At 38.1% G+C, this 24771-nt stretch overlaps 1 protein-coding gene across 2 annotated transcripts in view; it reads left to right on the top strand.

The window, feature by feature from the left end:
* The first annotated feature begins 511 nt into the window (after nucleotides 1-511).
* The window catches only part of LOC136749894 (XK-related protein 6), a 123864-nt gene continuing 99604 nt past the window's right edge, over nucleotides 512-24771 (top strand). Inside the window, exon 1 of one of the 2 annotated variants that reach the window (XM_066704530.1) lies at nucleotides 512-1332. In XM_066704530.1, coding sequence (XP_066560627.1) covers nucleotides 892-1332 — 441 coding nt within the window. In that variant the 5' untranslated portion in view covers nucleotides 512-891. Of the gene's footprint in view, nucleotides 1467-24771 lie in introns of both variants that reach the window. The other variant, XM_066704520.1, reaches the window with a different exon arrangement.

Below are 24771 nucleotides of genomic sequence, written 5' to 3'. Positions count from 1 at the left end.
TATATATATAATTTTGTTTAAAATAAAGAAGTAAAGAAAATTATCATTACATACTGGAAATCAACATCTCATCACAAAAATTAGGTAATTCATTTTCTAAATCTGAATCTGAATTAACCAAGAAGGAATATTCTCATGACTGTTTAAAAATGTTATACATTAAGCTAATTAAATAACAGATTTGGTTCACCAAAATGTCAAATATGAAATGTAATTCCTTTAAAAGCTGTTTATGTATTTAATTATTTGATTTCAAAGCTAAATTATTATAGGGTCTTCGTCTTAACAATTAATTATGATGTATGGGTCAAAATGGCAATATAATGTTTATAAATGAATTAATATGAGTTTAACATATATATGTAAGAATGTCAAGAATAGTACATGGATAATGTACTAAATAACTGCTTTATCAAAAGTAGACACTAGATGGCAACAATGATGAATTCATATGAAAAAATCTGGAAAGGAAATGACGTTGGGAAGCAGGTAAAGCGTCAGTGTTCGCAGTGTTGTGTTTTTTATGAGAGGACTGGGTGTGGGTTGCATTGGCTCTACATACAGAAGAGTCAAGATAAATGGTCTGCTAGGGGAAAAGCCTCAACTGCATTCTTAAATACTCAACATGGTTGACTTTATTTCCCCATTGAAATATAACTAAAAACTGCATTGCAGTATAGGGTTTTTTTCAACAATGATGGCTTCCCTTGTCGAGAGAGGTTGGACTGCACTAGTGTTGGTCATCAATTTTGGGCACAAGTGAGCTAAACCCTTCCCCAAATTATCTGGACACTAGATGGCAGCCATATTGAGAGCAGAGTCGGCGAACAGGTATTCAGGAAGTGACGTCACTAACCCCGGAAGGCGGAGGGGGGAGCTTCAGAGAGCAAGATGGCAGCGAAATCTGATGGCGTGGGGGTCGTTACCGGTTTCGCCCAACTGCACAACCTGGACGAAACGGTGGGGAACGGCGAAGGGGATCCCGGGGAGAGCAGCTCCATTCACATCTGTCATTGCTGCAACACCTCGTCGTGCTATTGGGGCTGCCGGAGCGCCTGCCTGCGCTCTCTCCTGGGGAAGGGGAAAGAAGCCAGGCGGCCGCCGCCGCAGGAGGAGCGCCTGTGGCTGGACTGCCTGTGGATCGTCCTGGCGCTGTTGGTCTTCTTTTGGGACGTGGGCACGGACCTGTGGCTAGCCGTCGACTACTACTCCAAGCGGGACTACCTTTGGTTTGGGTTGACCCTGTTCTTCGTGCTCGTCCCGTCGGTGCTGGTCCAGATCCTGAGCTTCAGGTGGTTCGTGCAGGATTACACCGGGGGAGGTCTGGGGGCGGTGGAGGGGCTCAGTAGTCGGAGAGCCGCGGCGGGCTTGAGTGCTGGCATCCACGGCAGGGACAGGTGCTGTCAGATCTCCGTGTGGATCTGGCAGTCTGTCATACACATCCTGCAGATGGGACAAGTATGGAGGTAAGGGTGGCCGTTGTTTTTTTTGTACCTAATGCAGACCTGTCCTCCTCTCCTCTCTGTCACACCCCCTTCTTCTTCTGCTGTCTCTCCATGTCACCTGAATTAACCCGGGGTGCATGCCTGAACACACCTGCCAAACTGTCTGGCGCAAAATGGTTAATGGTCTCCCGTTGCTTCGTCTCCTCTTCCCACCGCTGCTCCGTGCAGGGGGTTGGGTTTTTTGGTGTCTGTGAGCAGAGCATACGTGAGCTGAGGGGAGTCTCGGTCCTTTCGAGAAAATACCTTGCTGTCAGTGATGCTCTTTTCTCCCCATTGAACGCCTCTGCTAACTCTACACACGATAAAGTTGTTGGAAAGTTTCTTGTGTTCAGAAAGCTGATAAAAGCCTTGCTATGTGTTCCCTGGGTAGCGCAGTGGGTTTTCTGTGTGCTGCGTGGTGCCTAGTGCATGTAAGGTCTCCCAGCCTTGTTTCTCTGTATGCATGGCATTACTCAACCCATCGACTGGACAGATTTTCCTTTTTTCTTTAGAGACGCGTCTTAGCACAACATAACGAGGGCTTGGGTGATAATCGTGCACATATGATGCAGTAATTACGTTCAGATGCTGCTGTTTTTGTTGTCCTGTAGCCTAACATTTTGGTAAACTGTGCAGTGGAAGTACGTGTCTCGTTGACTGCTCGTTGCAGGATGCATGTACACCGATGTGACAGCCAGTAGCTAGTGCAGTCTTGCAAATGCGGTCTATTGCTACTATCACGGTACAGTGCCCGTGTTTCCAAGCGGATACATGATGTATATATAATCGTTTATTTGTAATGAGATCCTATCGGCGTTGCTGTTGAAGTGCCTGCATACCGAAGTGGTGTGTTGCGTGCTCTTTAAAACACAGGGTCTCATGCCTGCGTGTTGGAATGTGTAATCAATGAGCTGGATAATTAATTTTGCAGGATGACCTTTTTTTTTTTCTTCTTCTCCCTTCTTCGTCATGTTGTGCTTGTGCTAAAGGGATTCCAGTAAGGTGATGATTCATTTCCAGTCTGAATGCGCTGTCTGTGGTTTAGCAATGCTGGCTTAAGAGATGGTGTAATCGTTTTGCAGTGCATAGCAAAGATTGAGTCGCTGCATTTTGTATTTGAAGAGTGCGTTCTTGATTTAAGATCTGCATGAGGCATACATATATTTTTCAATAATGCTGACTTTTATTATATATTTAAATCTGTTACATGCAAAATTGATGAATAATGTACCTCAACCCTGAATGGGGCTTCCACGAATAACCCATGTTTTGCCATTGAAAGGGTAACATTACAATCTGAAATTCAGCTGCAAAATTGCTCTACCTATCTGTGCACTTGGTTCAGTCTCCTGGTTCATTCTTATGAAGGTAAAAACAGTAACCACAGCACTGCCTCTTGAAGCACAGGTTTCAGTCTTTTATGCATTTCAAAATGTAACCGAATCTCCTGTATTTAATTTTTTTCAGCAACAGAAATTCAATTATTTTGATACATTATGTTCCTTTTTTCCTGCCCTGGCATTTTTCACCGTCAGTCTGCCATTGGAAAAATACTTATTTTGTCACTGCACTGTGCCAGGCTACCCAGACAGATGACAAGCTTTGTGTTTGATTTGTTACATGCTTCATGTGGGTAGCGTATGCTGTCTTTAATTAAGCTTGATGCCACTGTATCCCACCAACATGCACATTTAAATTATTTATCCTTTGAAAGCTTTTTTTTTGGATTTGTGACTTAATTGGTGTCTATCCATTAGGTCCCTTTATTTGCTTGATAAATATAACTCTTAACTGATTTTGATCAATTCAAACTTCGCAGAGGAATGGGGGTTTAAAATGTGTTACTTTGATAAAGCAATTACAGTATGAACTGGAACATCAGTGTTTAAATCTTTATTATTTTTAGAATAATTATTATGAAAATTACATGCTTATATGTTCTAAAAACACAAGATTTTAAAATATTTTTCTCATCTGAATACACATCCCTACTGGCAGCTCTGTACCCTCTGTGATGGATTATCTTCATGCAGTTTTATTTGGCAGGACATGAACTACTGACCTGCTGGCTTCTCTGCTGCAGCACTAATTTACCATATCAAAAGTTCTGTATGTTGATGTACATTTGGCTTTTGCCTTTATAATTATATGCTTGGTTGCCAACGATCATACAAGCAGAGATGGTTGCCCAAAGTAGATGGATATATAAGCCTAAAATATTACTTAATGATTCTGGTGATTATGTTGAACTGTGGATGTTGTCTATAGAAAGATTAAATGCTTGAATAGTTTTCACTAAACATTAATCAGTTGGAAATGTCCCTGGGTCAGTGAAAAGTGCTGATTTACTGGACCATGTAAAGTGAACTATGCACAGTTTGTCCTAAATAATAATAATAATGCAAAATCTGTTTTGATTTCAGATTTCTGAAAGCTCTCAACCCCTTAATAGTCTTGTAAAACTAACATTTGGTGTGCTCCATGTTATGCTTTTTCCATGCTTATAATACATTTCAATCAAATTGTAAGCCATAATTCTGAAATCTGTTCTGAACTCTGAAATAAACAGTAGGCGATATAAATGCTATTAAATATGTTCAGCAGTGTTTAGAGCGGTTTTATCCAGTGTATGATGCCAAGGGTCTCCAGACTATTAGAATTAGTGAGAAATGTGAAGCAAGCTGACTGGCAGACTGCATGTCTAAATCCTGCTTTCTAAGAATCTCAGTTGGTACTTTAGGCAGCTGCATGGTCCTTGTTCTTCTCCTGTAGTGAAAACAGACAGCTACAGCAGTTTAAGCTCATCAGAAATCAGTACATAGTGGTTTACAGCACATAATACCAAGGTATTATAATCAGTCTGTTTCTCATCTTTTTGTAATACACAACCGCAAATCATATGATAATGATGAGATATATATATGTGTGTGTGTGTGTGTATGTATGTATATATGCATATACACACTCACACACATATATCTGTGTGTGTAGATGCAGCAGCATTTAAATACATTTCTTTATTTTTGTCTGAGTAAACCAAAAGTATTGCAGCAATAAGGGTTTTCACTCCGTATGGGAAAACATGCAAAAATCCTTCTGAAGCTTATCTCACATTATTATAATATTTTTTACTTGTCTTCATCCAAGCCTCGGTTGTCTTTCAAATAAAATCAAAGCATTGTAAGCATTCTTAAAAGAACACTTTTCCTTTTTTCTTCTTCTATAGTCTTTGAGGCTCTGGCGCTGTCCATAGAGTGTGGTGCTGAAATTATGTATTGTAAAGGTTGTGTGTATGAAGCACATTTTTTCACCCTGATTAGCAGCCTAATATTAGTAAATGGTGAATATGATTTATTTGTTATATTCTGTTCATATTAATGATTACTTAATGCATTTGAAGCACTCTTAACAGGCAGGTTATACAATTGAAGTGCAGATATGGCAGCTGGCAGGCTCTGTATTACTACTGGCAGTATTTTTACCTAATTCGACTGGTATACTGTATACAATAACCTTTGAACCAGATAATGCCAGGTGAATGGTCAGACTGCATGTAGTCTCCAGTGGATTTAACCTATATGCAGTGTCTCTGATAGCTGAACGACAGAGAGAGAGGGAAAGAAAATTGACTTTAAAAGTGTAAAACTCTGCAGTGTTTAATCTCTTAAGGTTTTGTCATCGGTTTGCTTTTGATATACTTCTAAACTTCATCCATTTATTCAAAGTAATTATCCTTTTTTTTCTTTGTGAAACGGCATAGTGAATTTATTTATTTATTTTCCAAGGGGATATCCCTCTCAATGTGTGGAATCAAAGCTTTTAAATAAAAAATGAAAGTGTCTGCACTGGCAGAATGAAAAGCAGAATTCTCCAGTGAATTATTAATGGGATTCTTTTTATTTCTGAGTAGGAAGGGTTGCATGTGGGAGGCTTCAGAACCTGTGGTAAATATGTGTGCGCCATCAGAGTCTGCAGATATCTCCGGCATTTGAGAAATACTTAATTCCTTCTGAACAATCCAGGTTTTCATTTTCCTCGATTTCTTTAACATGTTAATTTTGAGCGGTCTGAATTGGTTTGCATCTCTAGTATCCAGCTAAGCATCTAGTCTGGAGAAATAAATTAAATAATAATCTGTGTGCCAGATATTTTCCAACTCCAGAAATGCCATAACTCTTTGCTAAGGATGATCTGTAGATGATCTGGTAACAAATCACTGACATAATGTCTACCATAATCTTGCAAGCCAGAATGCTAAACCACAATCACTGTTGTTTATATTAATTTAAGGAATAGCCTACAAAAAAGCTTACAATTCTAAATAGTTTTTCTGGTACCAGGATAGTGGCATTTAATACACCTTTTCATGATTGTTAAAGTAAGTTCTCATTACTTTTGTGCTTTTCAAACAAGAAGTAGGACTAAGTGATAAGCTAACAGCAAAATAATAAAAAAAACATTTTGAAACTGTAGTTCAGTGCAAAATATAAGCTTTTGATAATTAAATGTTTTTGTGTCTCTACAAAATTGATGAATTGCTTTCTAAAGGTCTCAAGAATGCTTTTGCAAAAATAAGTACATATTGAATTGCAGTGTGTACTAGTTGTTGTTGGAGATGTATGATTTGTATGTTTGTGTGTACCCTTTTACAGTCTGAAACAAATTTTGGATGATTCAAATGCTTTCAGCATGAGCTGAGTTACTTCACTGGCCTTCAGCACTTTGACAGTGTCACCCTGAAGTGATTGGTATTTCCAGTAAGAATTCCCTGCTTTCTGCTTGGTGTGTCTGAGTTCTGCTTTTTTTTGGAACTGTCTATAATTTTAGTAATACAGCCTAATTCCTATACAGGATACAGTTAAAAATTAAGAGAATGAAATGCATATTTAATAAAATTTAAATGTTGAGTTATAGTTGCAGTACATAGTTGCTAAATATTTTCTTTATCAAGAAAATCTATAAAGATGCATGTAGTAAAAGCACTACTCATTTACTTTTCTGTTTTATTGGTGCTGTTATTACATTTTGGTCATTTAAAATGTTACGTTTCCATAATGTTTTCAACTGTATTGTTTAAATTAGTGCCATAGGTTTCATTAACTTTTTGATTAATGGTAGGATTGCTGGAGTGAGCTTTGTAAAAGTTAGGTGTTAATCGGATAATAGATTTGTAGACTAGGGTTATGCAATAATAATTTTGGGTAGCCCAATATTTTCAGTGCGCACATTATTACTTTATTTACAATATTTAAGATTAATTTGACCTACTATACCTATACTAGTACCTATACTGCACCTATACAATTACATAACCATGGAGTTTATAATCTGCACTATAATCACAATGCCAAGACCAATACCTTGTTTAAGTAATATTTAGATCTTGTAAATCTGGTCTCCAGCTTGCATTTTAATCAAACATAAAGCTGGCTAAAAGCAATGTGACATGGGGGGGATGTGCTTTTCTTGAAATTACAAGCTGTTCAGTGTTATCAAACTGCAGAATACTAATATAAACTGTATTTAAGCCAGAAAAACACTGGGTTAGCGTGCCAAGGCAACAATATGCCAAAGTCGTTGTTCTAGCCAAAGAAGTGTTTTCATAAAGCTTCCCTGCACAGTCAGACATACATTCTGTATTTGATTAAGTCTTTCCTTGTAAGCATTGTAAAAAGTGGTGTCAGTAAAATAAATCCGTGAAAAGCTCCTTTTTGTCAAATGTTTGCCTTAAATTTTATAAAGACATTATGGGTCATTACTGTTTTGTGAAGTCCACGGCAGTTTTCCTAATGAGCATAAAAACAGAAGTTGAGAAATGTCACGTAAATGTTTCATTGTGCTCCTCTTACAGTTAGGAAAGGCACAATTGTTTATTTTTATTTATTGTTGGCCATTGGGTGTTTGTTTTTTGACATGAATATGTTTTTCTACTGAATATGCCCCAAAGTTTTTTTTCTTCTACACAGTAACAATTATCAAGGTTATACAAATTGACCTAATAGTGGTTTCTCAAAAAGAAAGGACATCTTTCCATAAATTAGGACACAAACCTTCTTGTACCGTGATTTTTGCCACCAGGGCTTTAATTCCTGATACTTGTCCTATTAATGCTTTCTGGAACAAGGTTATGAATTGCCCTCCAAACAACATTCCCCTTACAATATCAATGCATATATGCTTTTATTGAGACAGGCTAGACACCTGTTCTGCTGTTAGTCATCTGTTATATTGGTATTCTGCTCAATTTAGTCAAAGTTTGGTCCAAATTGAGCTGCTTCTGGTTACTGACTAATTGAAATGGTTACATTTTAATTGTTTGACTCTTTGTGTATGAGGTGCCTCATGTTTACTCGATTCAAAAGTTGTATAGGCTTGTCTGGTGGGTGTGTAAAACCTTAGAAACAAGTGTTGGACTCTTTCAGCCCAAATTGATGAGCACAATTTACGTGCATGTAACCTTGTGGAATAGATCAAATCTATTTTTTAAACTGAGAGAAAGGTGGTGATTATTAAATTTAACGAAAATACATATTGTTTCCCACTGTAAAGATGTTTGTGCATCTAATCCTGATATTTCTATAATAAGTTAACATCATGTTAAGGGTGTCTCTTATTGTATAAAAGGCACAGTTTGTGCAGCATGAACCATTTGGCTTCGTCTTGCGGTCAGCTCGCCTAAACTACGTATGAAATGACATCTCTTATATAATAAGAGACACCCTTCAAATGACCTGTTAACGTATAAGATAGAATGTTTGTAAATACATAAGATTAAAAATAAGCAAAGTATGTCTTTGCTCCAGAACAGATTTCCACAATTTTTTGAAACCGTCTCCTGCTTTACATGGCTGGCAGGCTTTATTACAGTATTAATTTGCACATTAACACTGATAAAGGGGAGCACCGGTCCTCTCAGCAGCCACTCCTGGAAAGGCAACAATTACCATACAAAGCAGCCTGTCAAGTTAAGGGAGATGCTGGCATTCAGCTGAATAAACACTCATGTTTTAAGAAAGAAATTGCATATTAAGATGAAAGCAAATGAATGCAGAGTTTTATTTATTTATTTAGTTTATTTATTTATTTATTTTTTGTTTGTTTACTTGCCCTTAACCATGTGCAAATATTTCTCTTGCCCTAATTGGTTTTTACAGGATATATAACAGCTCCTCATTCATACATGAACACTGTTATGTCTCCATTGATTTTAGTCTTCGAAATGCATACAGCAGGGAGGTAAAAAATAATAATGCCCAATTAAATCTCCCCAAGCGCTTTGCCGAATAGGAAATGCTGCATTTAATCAGCCCTGGGGGGTTGGCGGAGGCAGAGTGTTACTAGCTGGAGTCAGACAATTCATACTACAACACAGACAGTTGACTCCTTTAGAATAACTCTACCCCCCGTTGCCCTTCCTCCATTCTTCTTTCCCCTGTTTCCTTAGTATAGTAGATATCCAAGGGCCTTGCTTTTTATCCCATAGCTGCTACAGAAAATCACCTCCTGTTTTTGTTTCCCTCCCACAGCATGCAATTAAAAAAAAGAATAAAACCCGGTAAATTCTACCACTGTTCCTTGAGGGATCTCGAGAGCCTTTTCATTTCACATTGAAGTTTTCCCAACCCCATCTCTCTCTCCCTCTGCTAGTTAAAGCCATCATCTGTTAGCTTCACATAAAGCTGCACTTGACCTCCATTTCTGTCAAGGAAAATGGGAACATCTGCCTGCCTCCCCATTATTATTGTTATTTTTTCCAGTGGCAGATAAGAGAAATTTTAAAGCCTTCCCTAAGCTTCTAACTTGTTCATTTTTGCTGGCTGAATACCACTTCAGACTGATACAACATTTTGTCCCAGGGCTTTTTGTGACAACCAGGTCCTGACTTAATTTTAATTGAACCTCCTTAAAAATAAAATAATGAATACAATATTTTTGTCTTGTGTTTTTTTTTTTTTTTGGCTATGTGATTGATCAATTGCACCCAACTATCATAAATCGAGGCTGTCTGGCCATACAAATGCATGAACGGCAAAAAAACAATTAGGAAAGAAGACACAAGCACACATGCTCCGCCCCGTGCTCTCATTCTTGACCAACCACCCCAACAATTAAATAACAGACCACCATGCCTATGTTATTTCTGGGGGTTTCATGGTAATGTTAATGCATCAGTGTAACTTCTATTCAGAATTTGAGTAAGAAAGCTTTATGAAAATTTGTAGTTTTGTCATAGAATAGGAGTTATATGCATTATTTGATTTAGAATTACAAGCTATCCTTTTTTTGCAGTCTCTACCATTAGTGGCATAAACATTAAAAAAAATGGAACATACCTTTCAGTGGAAAGAGGTATTCCTTGAAACTGTTATTCCGAAGCAAGAAAAATCCCTTATCAAATATTGATTGTAAAATAATCATGACTTAGAGCATAGCATACCTCATAATTTGGATACATCTCTGTGCTGAAAGTGTGCAAAATGTTAAAAATATTCAAGCCCATCTCTGCTCGTTGTTTCCTTTTCAGTGATCAATATATCCAATAAGTTTGTGTTTTTCCAGTAAGGCTTTGTCTTGAAAAATAGTAGTACTCAAAGGTGAACTTTTGCAGATCATTAAATCATGTGTGTTATTATGTTTTGTGTTTGGTACTACTGTCTATATCTACTGGTTGTCCTGGTCTGATGTTTATTATACTAGTCTAAATAGTCGACTGAATAAAAGCATTGGTAGTCATGGTGTGACATCAGTCTTTTTTTTAATGTAAGGTGCTTTTGCATCTCTGTCTGTGGTATTGAGAAGAAGAATGCTAATTGTAGCAAACCACATATGTGACTGGGCCCTGTCTGTGTTCCTTTGCTTGTGATGTGATGTAAAGGTATTTGAACTGATGCATGAGGAACATTGCTTTTGATGCTCTTCTACTGTCTGCTTTTCGATTGTTGAAGAATCAAACTAAATAGAATTAACAGAATGTCCCGCAGCTTGTGTTTTGACTAGTTTTGGTTTTCATTTGCAATAAGGAGCTGGACTCCTGCTGAGCAATTGCAATGCCAACTATATGCCAGTCTTTAGTGCTGCCTGTTGGACTAGCAGACCATTGATAGGCTCAGATCAGGCATATCATAATCTTCAGGGTAAGCCATAGGCTTTAGAAAACAAATTGCAGTTTGTCTTTGGATGGTTGGTCTTCTAGAGTCCTTTAAAAGTATTTTATTCAGTGTTGTGGCCTATACCTGCCATATTCCTTGAGGAGAAACATGTTTTCTTATTCTGCCTGTGTACACTAACCATACCATAGTGTTTTAATTTATTTTAATCAGTGAATCGCTGCAGAACATATTCCTCAGAACATGCTGTTTGTGGGGAGTGGTCACAGAATACTTTGTGTGTGCTGATGCATTAGTCTAAATGTGCCTTGTGCCTTGTGCCAGTGTATCACGGACTAACAGTGATCTTACATAAAACGTTCAAACATCTTCATGATAGATAGAATATTTCATCCTTCATTTGCTTTTGACTATGCTTCTAATTGAATTATTTTATGTATGTGTATAGTTTGACATTTGAAAGTGGTATCTGTACCTGAATGGGTTTATGTTTTGTGAAAAATTGTGTAAGTACCAGATTCTGCAGAGACGATGCCCCAGGGCAAAGAGCTGATTTACCACCAAAAGTGGTAGGTGGGCATTGATTTGAAAGAACTGAGATTTTATAGCACTATTTATATGGCATTTTTAACAGTCAGTAGATGAGTAACATTCAGAGCAAAACACATTCAAATAATAAATCGTCAAAAGACTTTAACATAATATGGTAAAAGATTACATATCACAGAAAGCAATTGAACATAAAGAAGTCACAAGGGTGAAGTCGAAGATTTTCAAAGTAGCTGCATAATGTCCCCTGTTTTGCTGTTTTGAAACTTTAAATAAAATAAGCAGTCAATTAAGTTGGGGAGATAATTCACATGTAAGCCCCCCCTTGAAGAAACCATACGGGTGATTAACCATGAATGTTAGATTAACCGTTAGATTACACTTTTTTGTTTTGGAAGCGAAATCCTTTAATATTAGAAACTGGTTGTTTGGCGAATGTTATTTAACATTGATTTGATTAAATGCATGCATAGGACAGATTCAATCACATTTAAAGATCACATGCATAATCTGTAATCTCTTCAGTGATTACTAGATGAAAGACAACATTATTGTTTTTCTTTTAGTTTTGTTACTTTAAAAGCTTGCAATAATGAGCCAAATAAGCACTGTGGTGGCATAAAAATGAGCAACACATAATGTGCCTTCAGGAAATGTTATTTAAAATGGAAATAAAATGGAAATAAACTGGAAAAGTTGCGGATGGGTGATTGTTTTGAATAAGATACTATTGTTTCTAACATTACATTACCACAGTATTTTGCACATACCAATTAATGCAATGCAGATAAGGGGCAAATGATGGTGACATAAATGGGCCCTAAAAATAAATATCACTCTCACCATCACGTTTAATGACCTGAATAAAAACCTCCTCTGCATGGTATTTAAAACCATGTGTGTGCAGCAGTGCGTTCCTAGATAGAAGGACCTAGATTATTTTTTATAGTTATTTCATCTTTTTTGTGCCTATATAGCTGATATAAAAACTCTGCTATTCTTTTTCGCCCAATAGGATCTAATGCAGGCTATTCCCAGCCCTCATTCCTACTGACGGCAAAGTAGCAGTGATGATCGAAATCAACTGATGGCGTGCTGAACCGTGTTGTGCATTCAGGGCATAAGTTTGACATCTGTATTGTACATTACTAGGTTTTTAAAGGTCACATCATTACCCATAGCCTAATTCAAATGCTCAATTTTAAGACGGGATCATAGTGGAAATAAAATATCCATATCTCTATGTACTTGATTTATGTATTTTTTTTCCTTTCTTTGTAATAAGTCTTCTGTATGTGCTTTGAAGAAAAAAAATACATTTTTTTAATTTTTAAATCTTACTCTCCCTGCAGTATTTTCTTTTTATACTCCCTTGAGTGATACAGTGTAAGATATAATAAGAATCATGCAGAGAAATACCTAAGGTTATGAGTCATTTTTTAGTAGTAGTTTGCTTAAACAAAATTCCTTCAAACAATTCAAACAATTTATGGGCAATAGTATGATCATAACGGAGTAAAATGCAATGCATTGTGCAGCTGTTTTCTTTTTTTGTCATTTTTAGTGTACATCTGGGATACTATTTTGAATTCTTCAAAACCACTCATGCAACTCAGAAGCTTTTTTGGTACTAACACTGGCATGTTTGTTTTTATTTTTAATTGATAGCAGAGAGGATATGCTCACAGAAGGCCAGGTGGGTGTACAATATTCATTTTTCTGACCAAACACTAGGCTAATTCTGAGGCTTCTAGAGAAGTCTGTCAGCTGGAGTGCTGTACTGGAAAGGTGAAATTCCTGTCAGTGGTGTACTGGTTCTTATTGCATATATGATTCTTAGACCTCTATTACAAAATATTCCTCAGTTACAAAGGACATAAATGAGATTTTTGAAGCCGTATAATGTTTGCCATTCTTTTTTTGAGCAGCCTACACATGCTCCTACATAAAATTATAGCCCCAATCACACTGAAACAATTGCCGGCAAGGTCTGTGTGAATGGGTTATTGCCGGCAAACCATTGCTGGCAATTTTCCAGCAAGGGTCCTAGTCTAATTGCCATCAATTTGCCGGCAATGGGTCTGTGTGAATGGAGCAGGAAAATGATTGCTGGGAAATTCAGCGTCAAGTCCTTGCGTGTCAACGCAATGTGTCAGCTAACTGCCGTAACCAATCAGAATAGGGGTGCATTTTTGCGACCACAACCCGACAAGGTTAAGCCACCTTTGAACAAGTGACCGTAACGAGAAACACACCAGGTTGTTAGAGCCAACAGGTTGGAGTATGTAATGCAAACTATTGTCACACATTATATACCAATAAGTCATACAAAATATAATCTCTATACAGGCAAACGTGTTACCCCCTCACACTGCGTTTGTTTAAAACAAAATTGGTTGGGTTTGTTTGCTTTGAAACAATGTATCAGTGTGCTTGCCATTCACACTTGTCTTGTGTACAAACTGCTCAGTTTGTTTGGAAACTAATTTGAGTTTGTTTTTGTGATTCACTTCTTTGTTTTCTCAGGACTCCAATCATATTGCAATAATCAAGTGATATTTACATTTTACATGAATAGTGCATATAAGAAATGGCAGCATAACATGTACAATAACAAATACAGTAAACAATACAATGTAGTCATATGTATATTTCCTAAACGTGTGTAAATTGCATTATGCTTTGAACTGTACTGTATTTTTGCACTTTGTATTGCTCTATTTGTAAGTTGCCCTGGATAAGGCCATCTGCCAATAAATAAATAATAATAATAATAATGACAGCAATAAAGTTACTACATGCAGTAGTCTAACACATTTGACTTCTGATACAACCAACACATGGGTGCGTTCACGTTGTGCAGAATGTGTGCAGATCTGACCAGCAAAGCGATTCATTTTCAGTATCTGTGACAACAGTCTGAATAGTGACTGCATCCAACTGTCTATTTTAACACACTGTATGCAGTTTTTGAACAAAACAATAGGCTACTATATTTGTGAATATTATAATCAGCATTACACTGCCAAATGATGATTGTTTTGCCTATATAGAAATATACAATAACAGTAGTGTGACATCTCTTAAATATCCATATTGGCGTATTTTACTGCTACTGCCATACCTTTAAACGGGGAAGTGATCGAACTTGTACAACACATTCAGAATATCGGTCAGTGTTTCCTCTCCCGATTCCACAGGCTTCTGTAGCGTCTCGGTCCCATGGCCACAGCGCTCTTGCCGGCAATCTCCGTGTTCTGTGTAAATGGATCCTTGGCGACAATTTTCCAGCATTCAAACCCAATGTGAATTGGGGCAACAGGAAAAAAGCAGGCAAACGTTGCTGGCAATTGGGCTTATGATAGTCACTTGTCTTACTTGGACAAATGTTAGATGGCTCTAATAATTCATTCATGTAACATTTCAAATATAAGATGAATTTGGACTTTGACTTTGTGCATAGCACTTGCAATTTCCCCACCTCCTCCTAACAGCATTTGAAGCAGTATCACTGCACCGAGAGCTGACCTCTGGCCAAAGTAATGGACACTCTAATACTCAGTGTATTCTCATTTCAAGAACTACAATCCCCACATGAGAGGATATATATCTACAAAGAAATAAAAAATATATTGGATTCACATACACATATTCACTGAGAGGAAAACAGTGAATTTTCACATTCATGTCCTCCCAGACGTATTGGATGTTTAACAGGGAGCTGAAGTCACTATAGCGCCAATTCAGTTCCCCGAAGGATCCTGGGGTTGATCCTTCATACGAAGAAGGTGTGTGGTGCCAACTCGTTCCCACTTTCCTCCAAGCGGCCAAATGCAAAAGGCTGTCAGGCAGAAAATAGCACAGCTAAGAGCTGGAATGCTGACAGAATGTACGATCGGATTCAGACTGGGTTCTTCTCTTCACATTTAAGCATTCTGCTCCAGACCACAGGTAACTCTCTGTTTTGAGAGTCACCGAAATGGCTTCTTTCCTGCTTACCTTTTCCCTTAAAGAAGGAAACGAAGTGGACTCCCCGGCAGCCATCCTCCCCTGGCACTGGAGTCGCACGCAGGCCTCAGAGGGCTGTGCAGCTCCAGGTGTTTTCCTTTGAATCCACTGCTGTGCATTTTCAACATTACGAACTAAAGAGGTTGCAAGAGCTCAAGTGTAGCCCCGTTTCATGTCCACTTCTGCAGCCCTAAACAGACTACCTTTCTCACACAAGCGGAGTGTGTTATTTAAGGATGATTAAAAAGGGGGCTCCTTCATTCATTCCTTTTATATTTCCTACTAAGCCAAAAACCTCTCTTGGACTAGCTGGCCTGGATTGAGCTGTAGAATAATACAAAGAGGAATGGAAAACAAGTGCTCACACCCTTACTGTTCTTGTAATGTGACACAGTTACATTATTTTAATATAACTTAGTTGTTGGCAGCTTTGATTTTACCTTAACAGCTGCTCACCCAGTCCTGATTAAATGTTTTTTCCTGACATGAACATATTCCACTGCTCTAAAAATTACCAATCGGGTAATGGACTTCTGTGACATCTTAAAAAAACAAAATACACCATCATCCACCATTGTCCAGAAACAGATTTTAGACATACGTGTATTTTTATCTTGCCACACACAGTGTGCTTTGGACATTTTTACCATATAATGCTCCCAAGCAACAGATAATCGCTTTCAGAATGATTGCACAGCATGTTTCCAAAAAATAAAAAAGACTTTTCACTGGTGTCTGTCTTTGATGTGGGCAGAGAGGGTTTGCCACACTACCTGGGCCAGACAAATTGTGTGACCCGCATGACCGTAGGCAACAGACAGCACCGCGAGACTATGCGGTGTTGCACAGGGCTCCAGCTGGCGGGGAGTTAAAATATATATATATTTTTTAAAGTGCTTTTCATCCTGAAGCATAAAAGAAAATTGAGAAAACTAGGAGGAAGTGGAAAAAAATGTAATCTGTGACAGCCAGCCTAGACAGAACAGAGAAGGCATCAGTCTTGTCTTTTCTTTTTCCCCTAATAAAGGGAGCAAAGAGCAGCAGAATCCCAGTTCAAGGCTGGGGACTGTCTTATCACTGCTGGTGCCTTTCAAAGTGAGGGCACAGATTGTTGCCAGTGGTCAATAGTAATCTGCTCAGAGGCTGTGCTCGTGTACTGTGTTGACAGGAGTCTGTCGAGAAATTAGCCGTTTCCTCCTGCCAGCTCCCCCGGGCAGCAGCTTTCCTCATACTCACACCTGCACACCCTGCCCTGCCTCAACACTGCAGAGCCCAGCACCTCGAGCTTATTACATTTTCAAATCGCAACAAGGCAGTTTTATTTTGGACATCTGTCAGTTCTAACCCTTTACCGAATGTCCATTAAAGGAAGATATATTATTTAATGATGGTAGTCTAGGGATAATGTATGCTGGTTCTTCAGGAATCTTTTTCCATTTTTCAAATCAGCATGCATTTTTAGTATTCAAATACGTAGCCTGTAAAAAAAGAATTCCCTTTTGTCACTGTAAAGAGGTCAGATTAGATTAATCTATATGTTGCAGACCCCTTTCCTTGGGTGTATTACCTTCTGGGTGTGAATTGTTTTGCTTTGAAACTTTGACTATATTGAAAAGATATATTCCTCTGAGAACACCAGCCTTTGCATCCCTGTTGCAGTCTTGTCATTTCTTTCATTGCTTGGTATACTTTGTAGAACACTTGTTGCCAAAGTTGTTTTACTTTCAGTAACCAAATGATGAAGTGGATTAAGTGGATTACAATAATAAAAAAAGACAAAATACATCCCAATCTGTTGTTTCTGATCCCCTTCGTTCCTCCTGGCAGATGCTGTTGTTGTGTTTCAGTTGTGCTCAAATCTTCATGATTAAACATCTTGACACATGCAGTATGTTTCAACAGCTTCTCTTATCTGGGTGTATCGTAGCTGCCTGAATCATTCCTCTGGAGAGCTGAATAACTATTAACACAGCACTGTTAGCAGAGGAATTACTTTAATGTGACTATGCCATGTATAACTTTTCATTTTTAATTTTATTTTTCCCATATAGAAAGCCATTGTCATTGACATCTTCCTCTGTGAACAACCTGTCTGAGCAGAGCTTTGACCTTTTATTTATTTATTTATTTATTTATTTATTTATTTATTTATTTATTGTAATTAAAACTACCATACGGTTCTACAGCTAGTTTCATATTTTACCGGAAAATTACCATTATTTAAGCTAGTCATTAAAATAATGATGGCATACAGTGACATTGAGTGGGAGCATTGTTAGTTAACTGATGATAATAGTTTATGATCCAGCCAATGTGTATGACCCTTACTGGCTCAATTAGCTCCCGAACCCTGAGCTGCACAAGCAAAGGAAGTGAAATTTGTCGCAGATAAATAGATTCAAATTCCGCACATGGTCTCTGGCACAGAAACTCCACCGCAGCTTGTGACTCTGTTGGTATTGTATCTTTTGAACCAGTGACATAATGCCTTCTTTTTTTAGGTTTATGTCACGTGTACAATAGGTACAAAAATAAAAAAAAAGAACCCTAATGTTATAATGCCTCCCAGAACTTTATCACTCATGATAAGGACGTGGTCTGGATTAACCTGTAGTCCAATGCAGACATTGTATAATATGAGATGTGTATGTGGGAGATCAATACATGGTTCATATCTTAATCCACCTCAAAACTTCAATTATCTAAATGAGATCTTTAATCAAGACCATTTCAACTTCTCAAACCATGAATGTATTTCAATTACTACCCTAATTTAATGCTCAGGATTTTTGTCTGTCCTTTGACCTTGGATATCTTATGTCCATAGTCACGCATCCTACAAGATGCAGAGTGACCAGGTCTTGCAGTACTTATCCTTGAGCCCTCAGTGAACATCTCGGGATGAAGCAGCATGTTCCCATCCATGTGAGGTTGTATAGACGTAGACCCTATTGCCTTCTGAGTTAATCCCAAATCTACAGGGATTGACAAAGGCAAGTGTTCATGGATCTCAGATGCAGGTAGAGTGAAGGACATTCTTCAACTTGTGCAAGGGACAGCAGACAACTGACCAATAGTTATACATCAAATGTTTGGCTTACGCCGTACCCCCCATGTCCATTGGTTTGTTCTTGGATATGAGAGACTTTCTATTCCAAATAAACAAATGCATACTATTGTCTGCAACTGCTAGAGTAATAATAAGCAGAATACCTTACAGAAATGTAGGAAAATAAGTGCATCTTATTAGAACTAACATAACCTGTAATGTAAAGGGGCAGAATTGATCAATTATTAGGAATCGAGTAAAGGGGACCTAGAAGTAAATGCATGTTGTTGTCATTGTGAAGAGGTTAATAAGTGTGTTATATGTGATTTATTTCTGCTAAATAGACTGTGATTCCCTCCCCCGGTGCGTTGCATAGGTCTGGTCTGCGGTGGGTCTTTTTATTGCCGAGCTCCTTGTTTACAGCAGGTGTCTGAGGTTGTAGGTCTCGCAGGCGAGAGAGGACCATCAACTCCACAGGCTGGTTTCCATTAGCCGCCACACTGGGGTCCCCAGGTACACAAGCTGCAGCCCTCCCCCACCATGCTGCATTTGCATGTGTAAACAGACCTATTTTCCCAAGAGGTGCATTTCTCCCTCTCCCTCTCCATGCTTCCTTCCCGCTCTGTCAAAGTGTGAATTACATGCTAATGGCTGCTGATTGCGACTGCATCTGCTAATACTTCTCGCAGACTGCAGGCTTTTGGCCCTGGAGGTAATAAAATACTGTGGCAGTTTTTGTACATGCGCACACACAGGCACACATATACACAACTTCTAGTGCATCACCACCCCCCTTTGCTGAACAGAGATGTGAAGCTGTGATTGCACCTGTGTGATGTGATGGAGGAATGCTGGAGGATGCCTCAGGGCTTTCTCTGTCTGCATAAGAGGGATGTAAGAGCTGGGATTTACCAGGCATTTCATTTATTATACAGTGCTGCCTGTTTCATCATTTGTGGATGAATGCTAGAAAGCTTATTGCTTCAAAAACAAAAAGAACAGAAAAATACCTCTTCGCATTGTCAAGGCAGAATGCTACAGCAGAACGCACCAGTACCAAGGATTAATATACTCGTTGCTTTTAAATGCAGCTGCTTGAAAGGCTTTAAAAACAAATTATCTGGATATTGGCATTTTCTTTCAATTTAGAAAAATGTAGGAGGGCTTTTGATCCTCAGCAGGGGGTTTAGTACTGTGTATGAAACTGCTATTCAGATTGCTGGGTAATAATGAAGGATATGCTGCTAGATAAACTCCTACATTTCCAATCAGGTGTCTCAGATATTGTTGAAATATTAGGAAGTAACAATCTAAACCTGATCATAGAATATGAAAAAGGACATGTGCATGCTCTGCACTCACTTATAAAAACATGTTCTGTGTTTTTCTTCTGTTGCTGTAACAAAGCAAACTACAATCTAGACTTTTCTGGCAGAGATTACCCTTAAGGAATTCATGGGTTCTTCATTGCACTGCTGTTGACTCAACTGTCTGTTTTCAGAGATAATTAAATTCAAGCGCCCTTACAATCTCCAAGTTACTGATCTGTGCTGCAAGGATTCACGAGTACCCAGTGGAAAATGAAGCTCAGCTTGGACGGGTTTTTTTTTTGAGAAAACATGTGATAACCATTGGAAAGCCATAATCTGTTAGTGCAGTTGCTCTGCCATGCATGTATCCAAACTGACAGCGGCTTTAAATGCATACAAAAGTCAGTATATTTTTGGAAATGTCAAATGAAATACAGAACCATAAATATAGTAGATGCCCAGCCCAAGTACAGTTTTGGATCCACAAGAGACCTGTAGCCTGTGGGCATGTTGAAAGATACAGTATTAATAGAATGGTCGGTATCATGACCTCATACTTGTTACAATATTTGAGTGGTCAGTATAATGACCCCATACTTGTAACAGCTCATTCTTGTGTAAAATGTTTTATTGGGTGGGAGTTAACCACATTTTAAACACATCCTTGTATCCATCTGCTGTGTCTTTGTGTATCTACCTGATTAGTTATTGTAATGACAGACTGAAGGGGGGCCTTTTTTGAAGGATCAGGATTTCTAAGGCCAAGAGGCTTCCTTACTCTTGTTTGATTTCTCAATTTGAACCAGATGGTGCTGCATAATGTTGCGGAGCACATGGAACATAGAGCAGCACACAGGAAGCTGTGGCCTTGGTCAGTCTGATGAACTCTTCAACTTGAATTCATCTGCTCTGTGTTTGTGTCACAGTGGGTTCAGATCTTTTGTTCTTTTGGCCAAGCTGATGCTGAGGTGGCCTATGTGTAATATTAAACTAATGATGGAGAGTATTGTATCCAGTCCATCTTGACACCAGACATTTTTGATGCAGTATATTTTGCTATTTGTTAAAATAAATATACAGCTTTGTGTATCCAGACACTCCATCATTAATCACAATAACCACCTTTCCTTTAGATGACACCTGTCTTATAGAGAGAGCCTGCTCTCCTCCTGGATACCGGTCTCCATGTTAAATTATCCAGCTTCAGTTTCCTCTAGTTATTGCTGCATTTTCTGGCCCTCCAACTACAGTAATTATGCTGTAGTTAATAGCATGGATCTCCGCCATCCATACACTTATAACAAAATGTATGCTGCAATTGGAATATTTTGCAATATTCCATATTTCTTGCTTTCTGCACATTTTGAAATTTAAACCAGAGGCAACCTAGCCAAGTGTTTACTTTATTCAGATCTAATATTTCTAACAGATGAATTAGGATTGGAGTTCCCTTGTGTTCCTTTCATTGACAATTCAAGGTAGGTGTTAGTTTTCTTGAAAGAATAAAATGTTGTTGCTTTACTATATCTGGAAGCAATGTAATAGTGAAACAATTGTTTCTGGTTTACATAATGTAAGACAGAATCGCAAAATGTCCCAGTTTCCTGGTATTAGTTTCTCTAATGCTCCATGGCAAGATTTAAGGCCAGTTTACATGTTTCAGCAGTGCATGAGCCTAACCTTTATGATGAACAACACTTTAACAGCTGTGCCACACCATGTAATTCCATATAGGTTTCTAGTGCTATAGTAGGTTATTTCAAAATACAGTGAAGCCAGATGCCTGTCATGTAGAATAAGAGCGGTCAACCCAGTCTACGAATCATACCCATAATGTTCAAGTGACTGGTGCAAGGGTGTGAGAGTGCTCGGGGCCTGGGGCTGGGTAGGTGGGCATCTTCTGTTCTTTGCCCTTGATTTCTCTACAGAGAGGAGAAAGTGGAGGCAATTAAATCCCTGCCGTGATGAAGCGGTCTTGGCAGGTTCAGCACGTGAGCGCCCACAGCACTGGCAGGCAATTGGAGAAAAACGCTCCCTGTCAGCCCTACTTAAGCTCTTCAGATATGCACATATGCTGCCTTTGGCAGGCTTAATAATAATAATAACCCTTTACTACAACTCGGGCCTGCTTTCACGGAGGGACAGCAGGCAGAGACTGAACTGTTTCAGGAAAATGAAACTGGCCGGTATGGTGTGCACTGCGCAGTACCAACCACCATTCTCACCAATTCCTCTCCTTATTATGCCCATCCCTTAAAGAGGTTTCATAATTAAATGGAGGAAAAATACCAAAGAGAAACTGAATGTCAATGTTTGGAAAATGCTAAACTATAATACAAATTTAAAAAAATAGTGTTTATAAACTAAACCACATTTTAATGTATAGATAATGTGATGTCTTAAACCTGCAGTTCACATGTTTTGAATGCCTGTAAAAGATGCAGGAGTATCATCTCTAGACAGCATTGTTCTCCCTTTCAATACAGCCAGTGTAGCATAGTGGCTTTTGATATTGGTTGACCCCAGCTCTGGTGTGGACTAATGGTCTAATTAGGCACTCACTCCTGAAATGTTTTTGCCCAAAGCCAGTGCAATGCTGATAGTGTGTGTACAGTAGAAAGTGATATTAATTTTGTCCAAGACTGTTAATTAATGTAATATGTTAATATATTAAACACTTTAAACGTATACATTCAGAATTGAGCCATTTTCCTTAAAGGCATCATCATATACATATTGTTCTTTTTGAGCAATTTGAGATATGTATGAATGTTTTTTAGATCCACTGGATTTGCTTTGACCACAGTGAAAGTAAGTGCTTTTATAAAATATGCTGGTCGGACAGTGAATCCACAGAATGCTGAATGTGTGGTGACAAGCCTGTGGTATTCATCCTTGACAGTTTTGTCATAACACTTAAGTAGATGAGTGACAGGACTGGAAATAAAGGAAAGGCCTGATTTTGATGGAAGTTTGTTTACACTATAAAGATGGTATCTTTAATTCATTAAACTCAAAATTGTGGAATAGGTTCTTTGTCAGCCCACACTAAAATTCAAATAAGAGGTAGGCTGACTTTTCAGTCCCACCTGATTTGCAAGAATGCTACTGTACCTTCTGCATGAAATAAACGATAATTGACATAATAATAATAAAAATAATTCTAATGAGAAGCCCTGTTTTTTGTGTCTTCAGTCACCATTAATATGTCATCATGCCTTTTTTATGGCTATTTTTTTAAATATATAAATCAATTCACATGAAAACCTTCTAGAATTAATTATTTTGACTATTCTAAGATTAGCAGGGTGTTCTCTTTTGACAAGCTTAACATTTATCCGTGAGCCAGGAAAATACCATGTGGAAATCCTCTCAGAATTGAGGGTATGGTCTAGGGAATTGAAAAAACTAGAGCTCTACTGTATTCTCACTTGGATGTGCTTTATCAGTGTGTGTGGAAAGACTCCAGTTAAACAGCTTGTGCCATTTTAAAATCAGACACAGGGAATTGTAAAGCTTTTGCTTCACTGAATAGTAAGTGTCCTTTTTCCATGTCTTATTTTATGTTTTCACTGGAAGAAAGATTGTGAGGACATTACTAAATATATAGGCCTATATGACAAACAGTAGATGATTTAATTGGTTTATCTTGCCGGTTGTTAGTCCAATGCCTTCGTCGATGTATCCAAGTGTATTGTCCTCTTATGTGTTTTTACAGCACTGTGCAATACCAACACAATTCCCGGTCTATGCTTGTGCTCCTTACTGTGGAGCAAATGCTAAGGATGGTCATTTTCAATGAATGTCTCTTTTCTGGATTGTCTATGAGATTAATCACCTTTGCCACATACTGCAAAACAGTGATCACCAATCAAGGTCACAGAGAACCACAGTACTGCAAGTTTGGTTGGTGTTGTTAAACCTTCAGCACTTGGCATCAGCTGTCCAAACTAAGAGAATTAAACTGTTGAAAATCTCAAATTAAAACAATATTTGAATCCATCTGCTCCATTTTAATATAATTTTGGAATTTGTTCTCAAGGAGGAAAAGAAAAGTAATTTAGAAAGTTCTTTTACGCATTGTATTTGCCATATTCTTGACAGTGTTGCGTTGCTTCTTCATTCCATCGCTGATTGAAACATTGCAGTGATGGTGTAGCTGGGCTATGCATACTACAGATCCTGAGGAGAGTGCGAGTGAGTGCAGTTGGGATGCCCTTCCTGGAAAAGTCATGGGGGGGATTTTTTTTTTTTTTCAAGGAAAGTCACGGGAAATTACCGGAATATTTTAAGTCATGAGAAATAGCAAAACATATACACAGTCAAACCCATTTACAACATACATGGGATATAATGTACACTCATGGTTCATGATGCAGAATAAATTACTAAATCCTGTTTAAATTTTCCTTTTAGTGTGTTCTCTGTAATACATGTGGTTATTATGAACGTCATGGCACACAGTGGTCTGTGCCACATATTGTGTACACACGGATTTCCAAGTCTTGGGAGAGTCTGTGTGAAGCGCATATACAATAAGCACAACTCCTAAAACCATATAGCAACACACAGAAGCTTGGTGCGTTCTTGCAGACTTTCGGCATTCTACACAGATTCTCAAGACAATTTGTTGCATTCTTGTACTACAGTTGTATGTAATTCTGAAGAGAATCTGACCATTTAGCCAGTAAATTCACAGTATATGTGTAGAGTCTGAGCAGAATTGTGTAAATCTGTGTACACGACTAAATTGGTCAGGATCTGCCAGAATGATGATCGCCCTTTTATGTGAAATAAAGTTAATAGTAAAAGTTAATAATGCACACATCCAGCTTACTTAGTAGGTGAAGGGTACAACAAAATCCATATAAAGTAAAAAGAAAGAAATACCCACTTACTTACCACAGCTGCAATGCACAAATTAAAAGTAGTTATGTAACCCATGCTTCACAGGTTTTTATCAAAAACGTTTCGATTTACACAAGATCTTCATCAGGATATGGATCCTGATGAAGATCTCTTGTAAATCCTAATGTTTTTGTGAAATAAAGTTGAAATGCTGTTTTAATTGTTGTTTTCTCATTGTCAAACACGGAAAAAAACAAAACAAAAACACTAAAACCGGGTGAAGATCGGTGCAAAAAAATTATCGGGTTTATTAAGATGAAAAGAAAGGTTTTACTATAGCCTACACCAGTATTTCTCAACCCAGGTCCTGACAAACCACTGTCTCATCTAATGTTCGCTCTCAGCTCTCAGTTATT

This window comes from Amia ocellicauda, chromosome 1, assembly GCF_036373705.1.
Source record: "Amia ocellicauda isolate fAmiCal2 chromosome 1, fAmiCal2.hap1, whole genome shotgun sequence".
Classification (NCBI taxonomy): domain Eukaryota; kingdom Metazoa; phylum Chordata; class Actinopteri; order Amiiformes; family Amiidae; genus Amia; species Amia ocellicauda.
The sequence above is the reverse complement of the archived record's forward strand: the minus strand, read 5'-3'. Positions and strand labels throughout refer to the sequence as shown.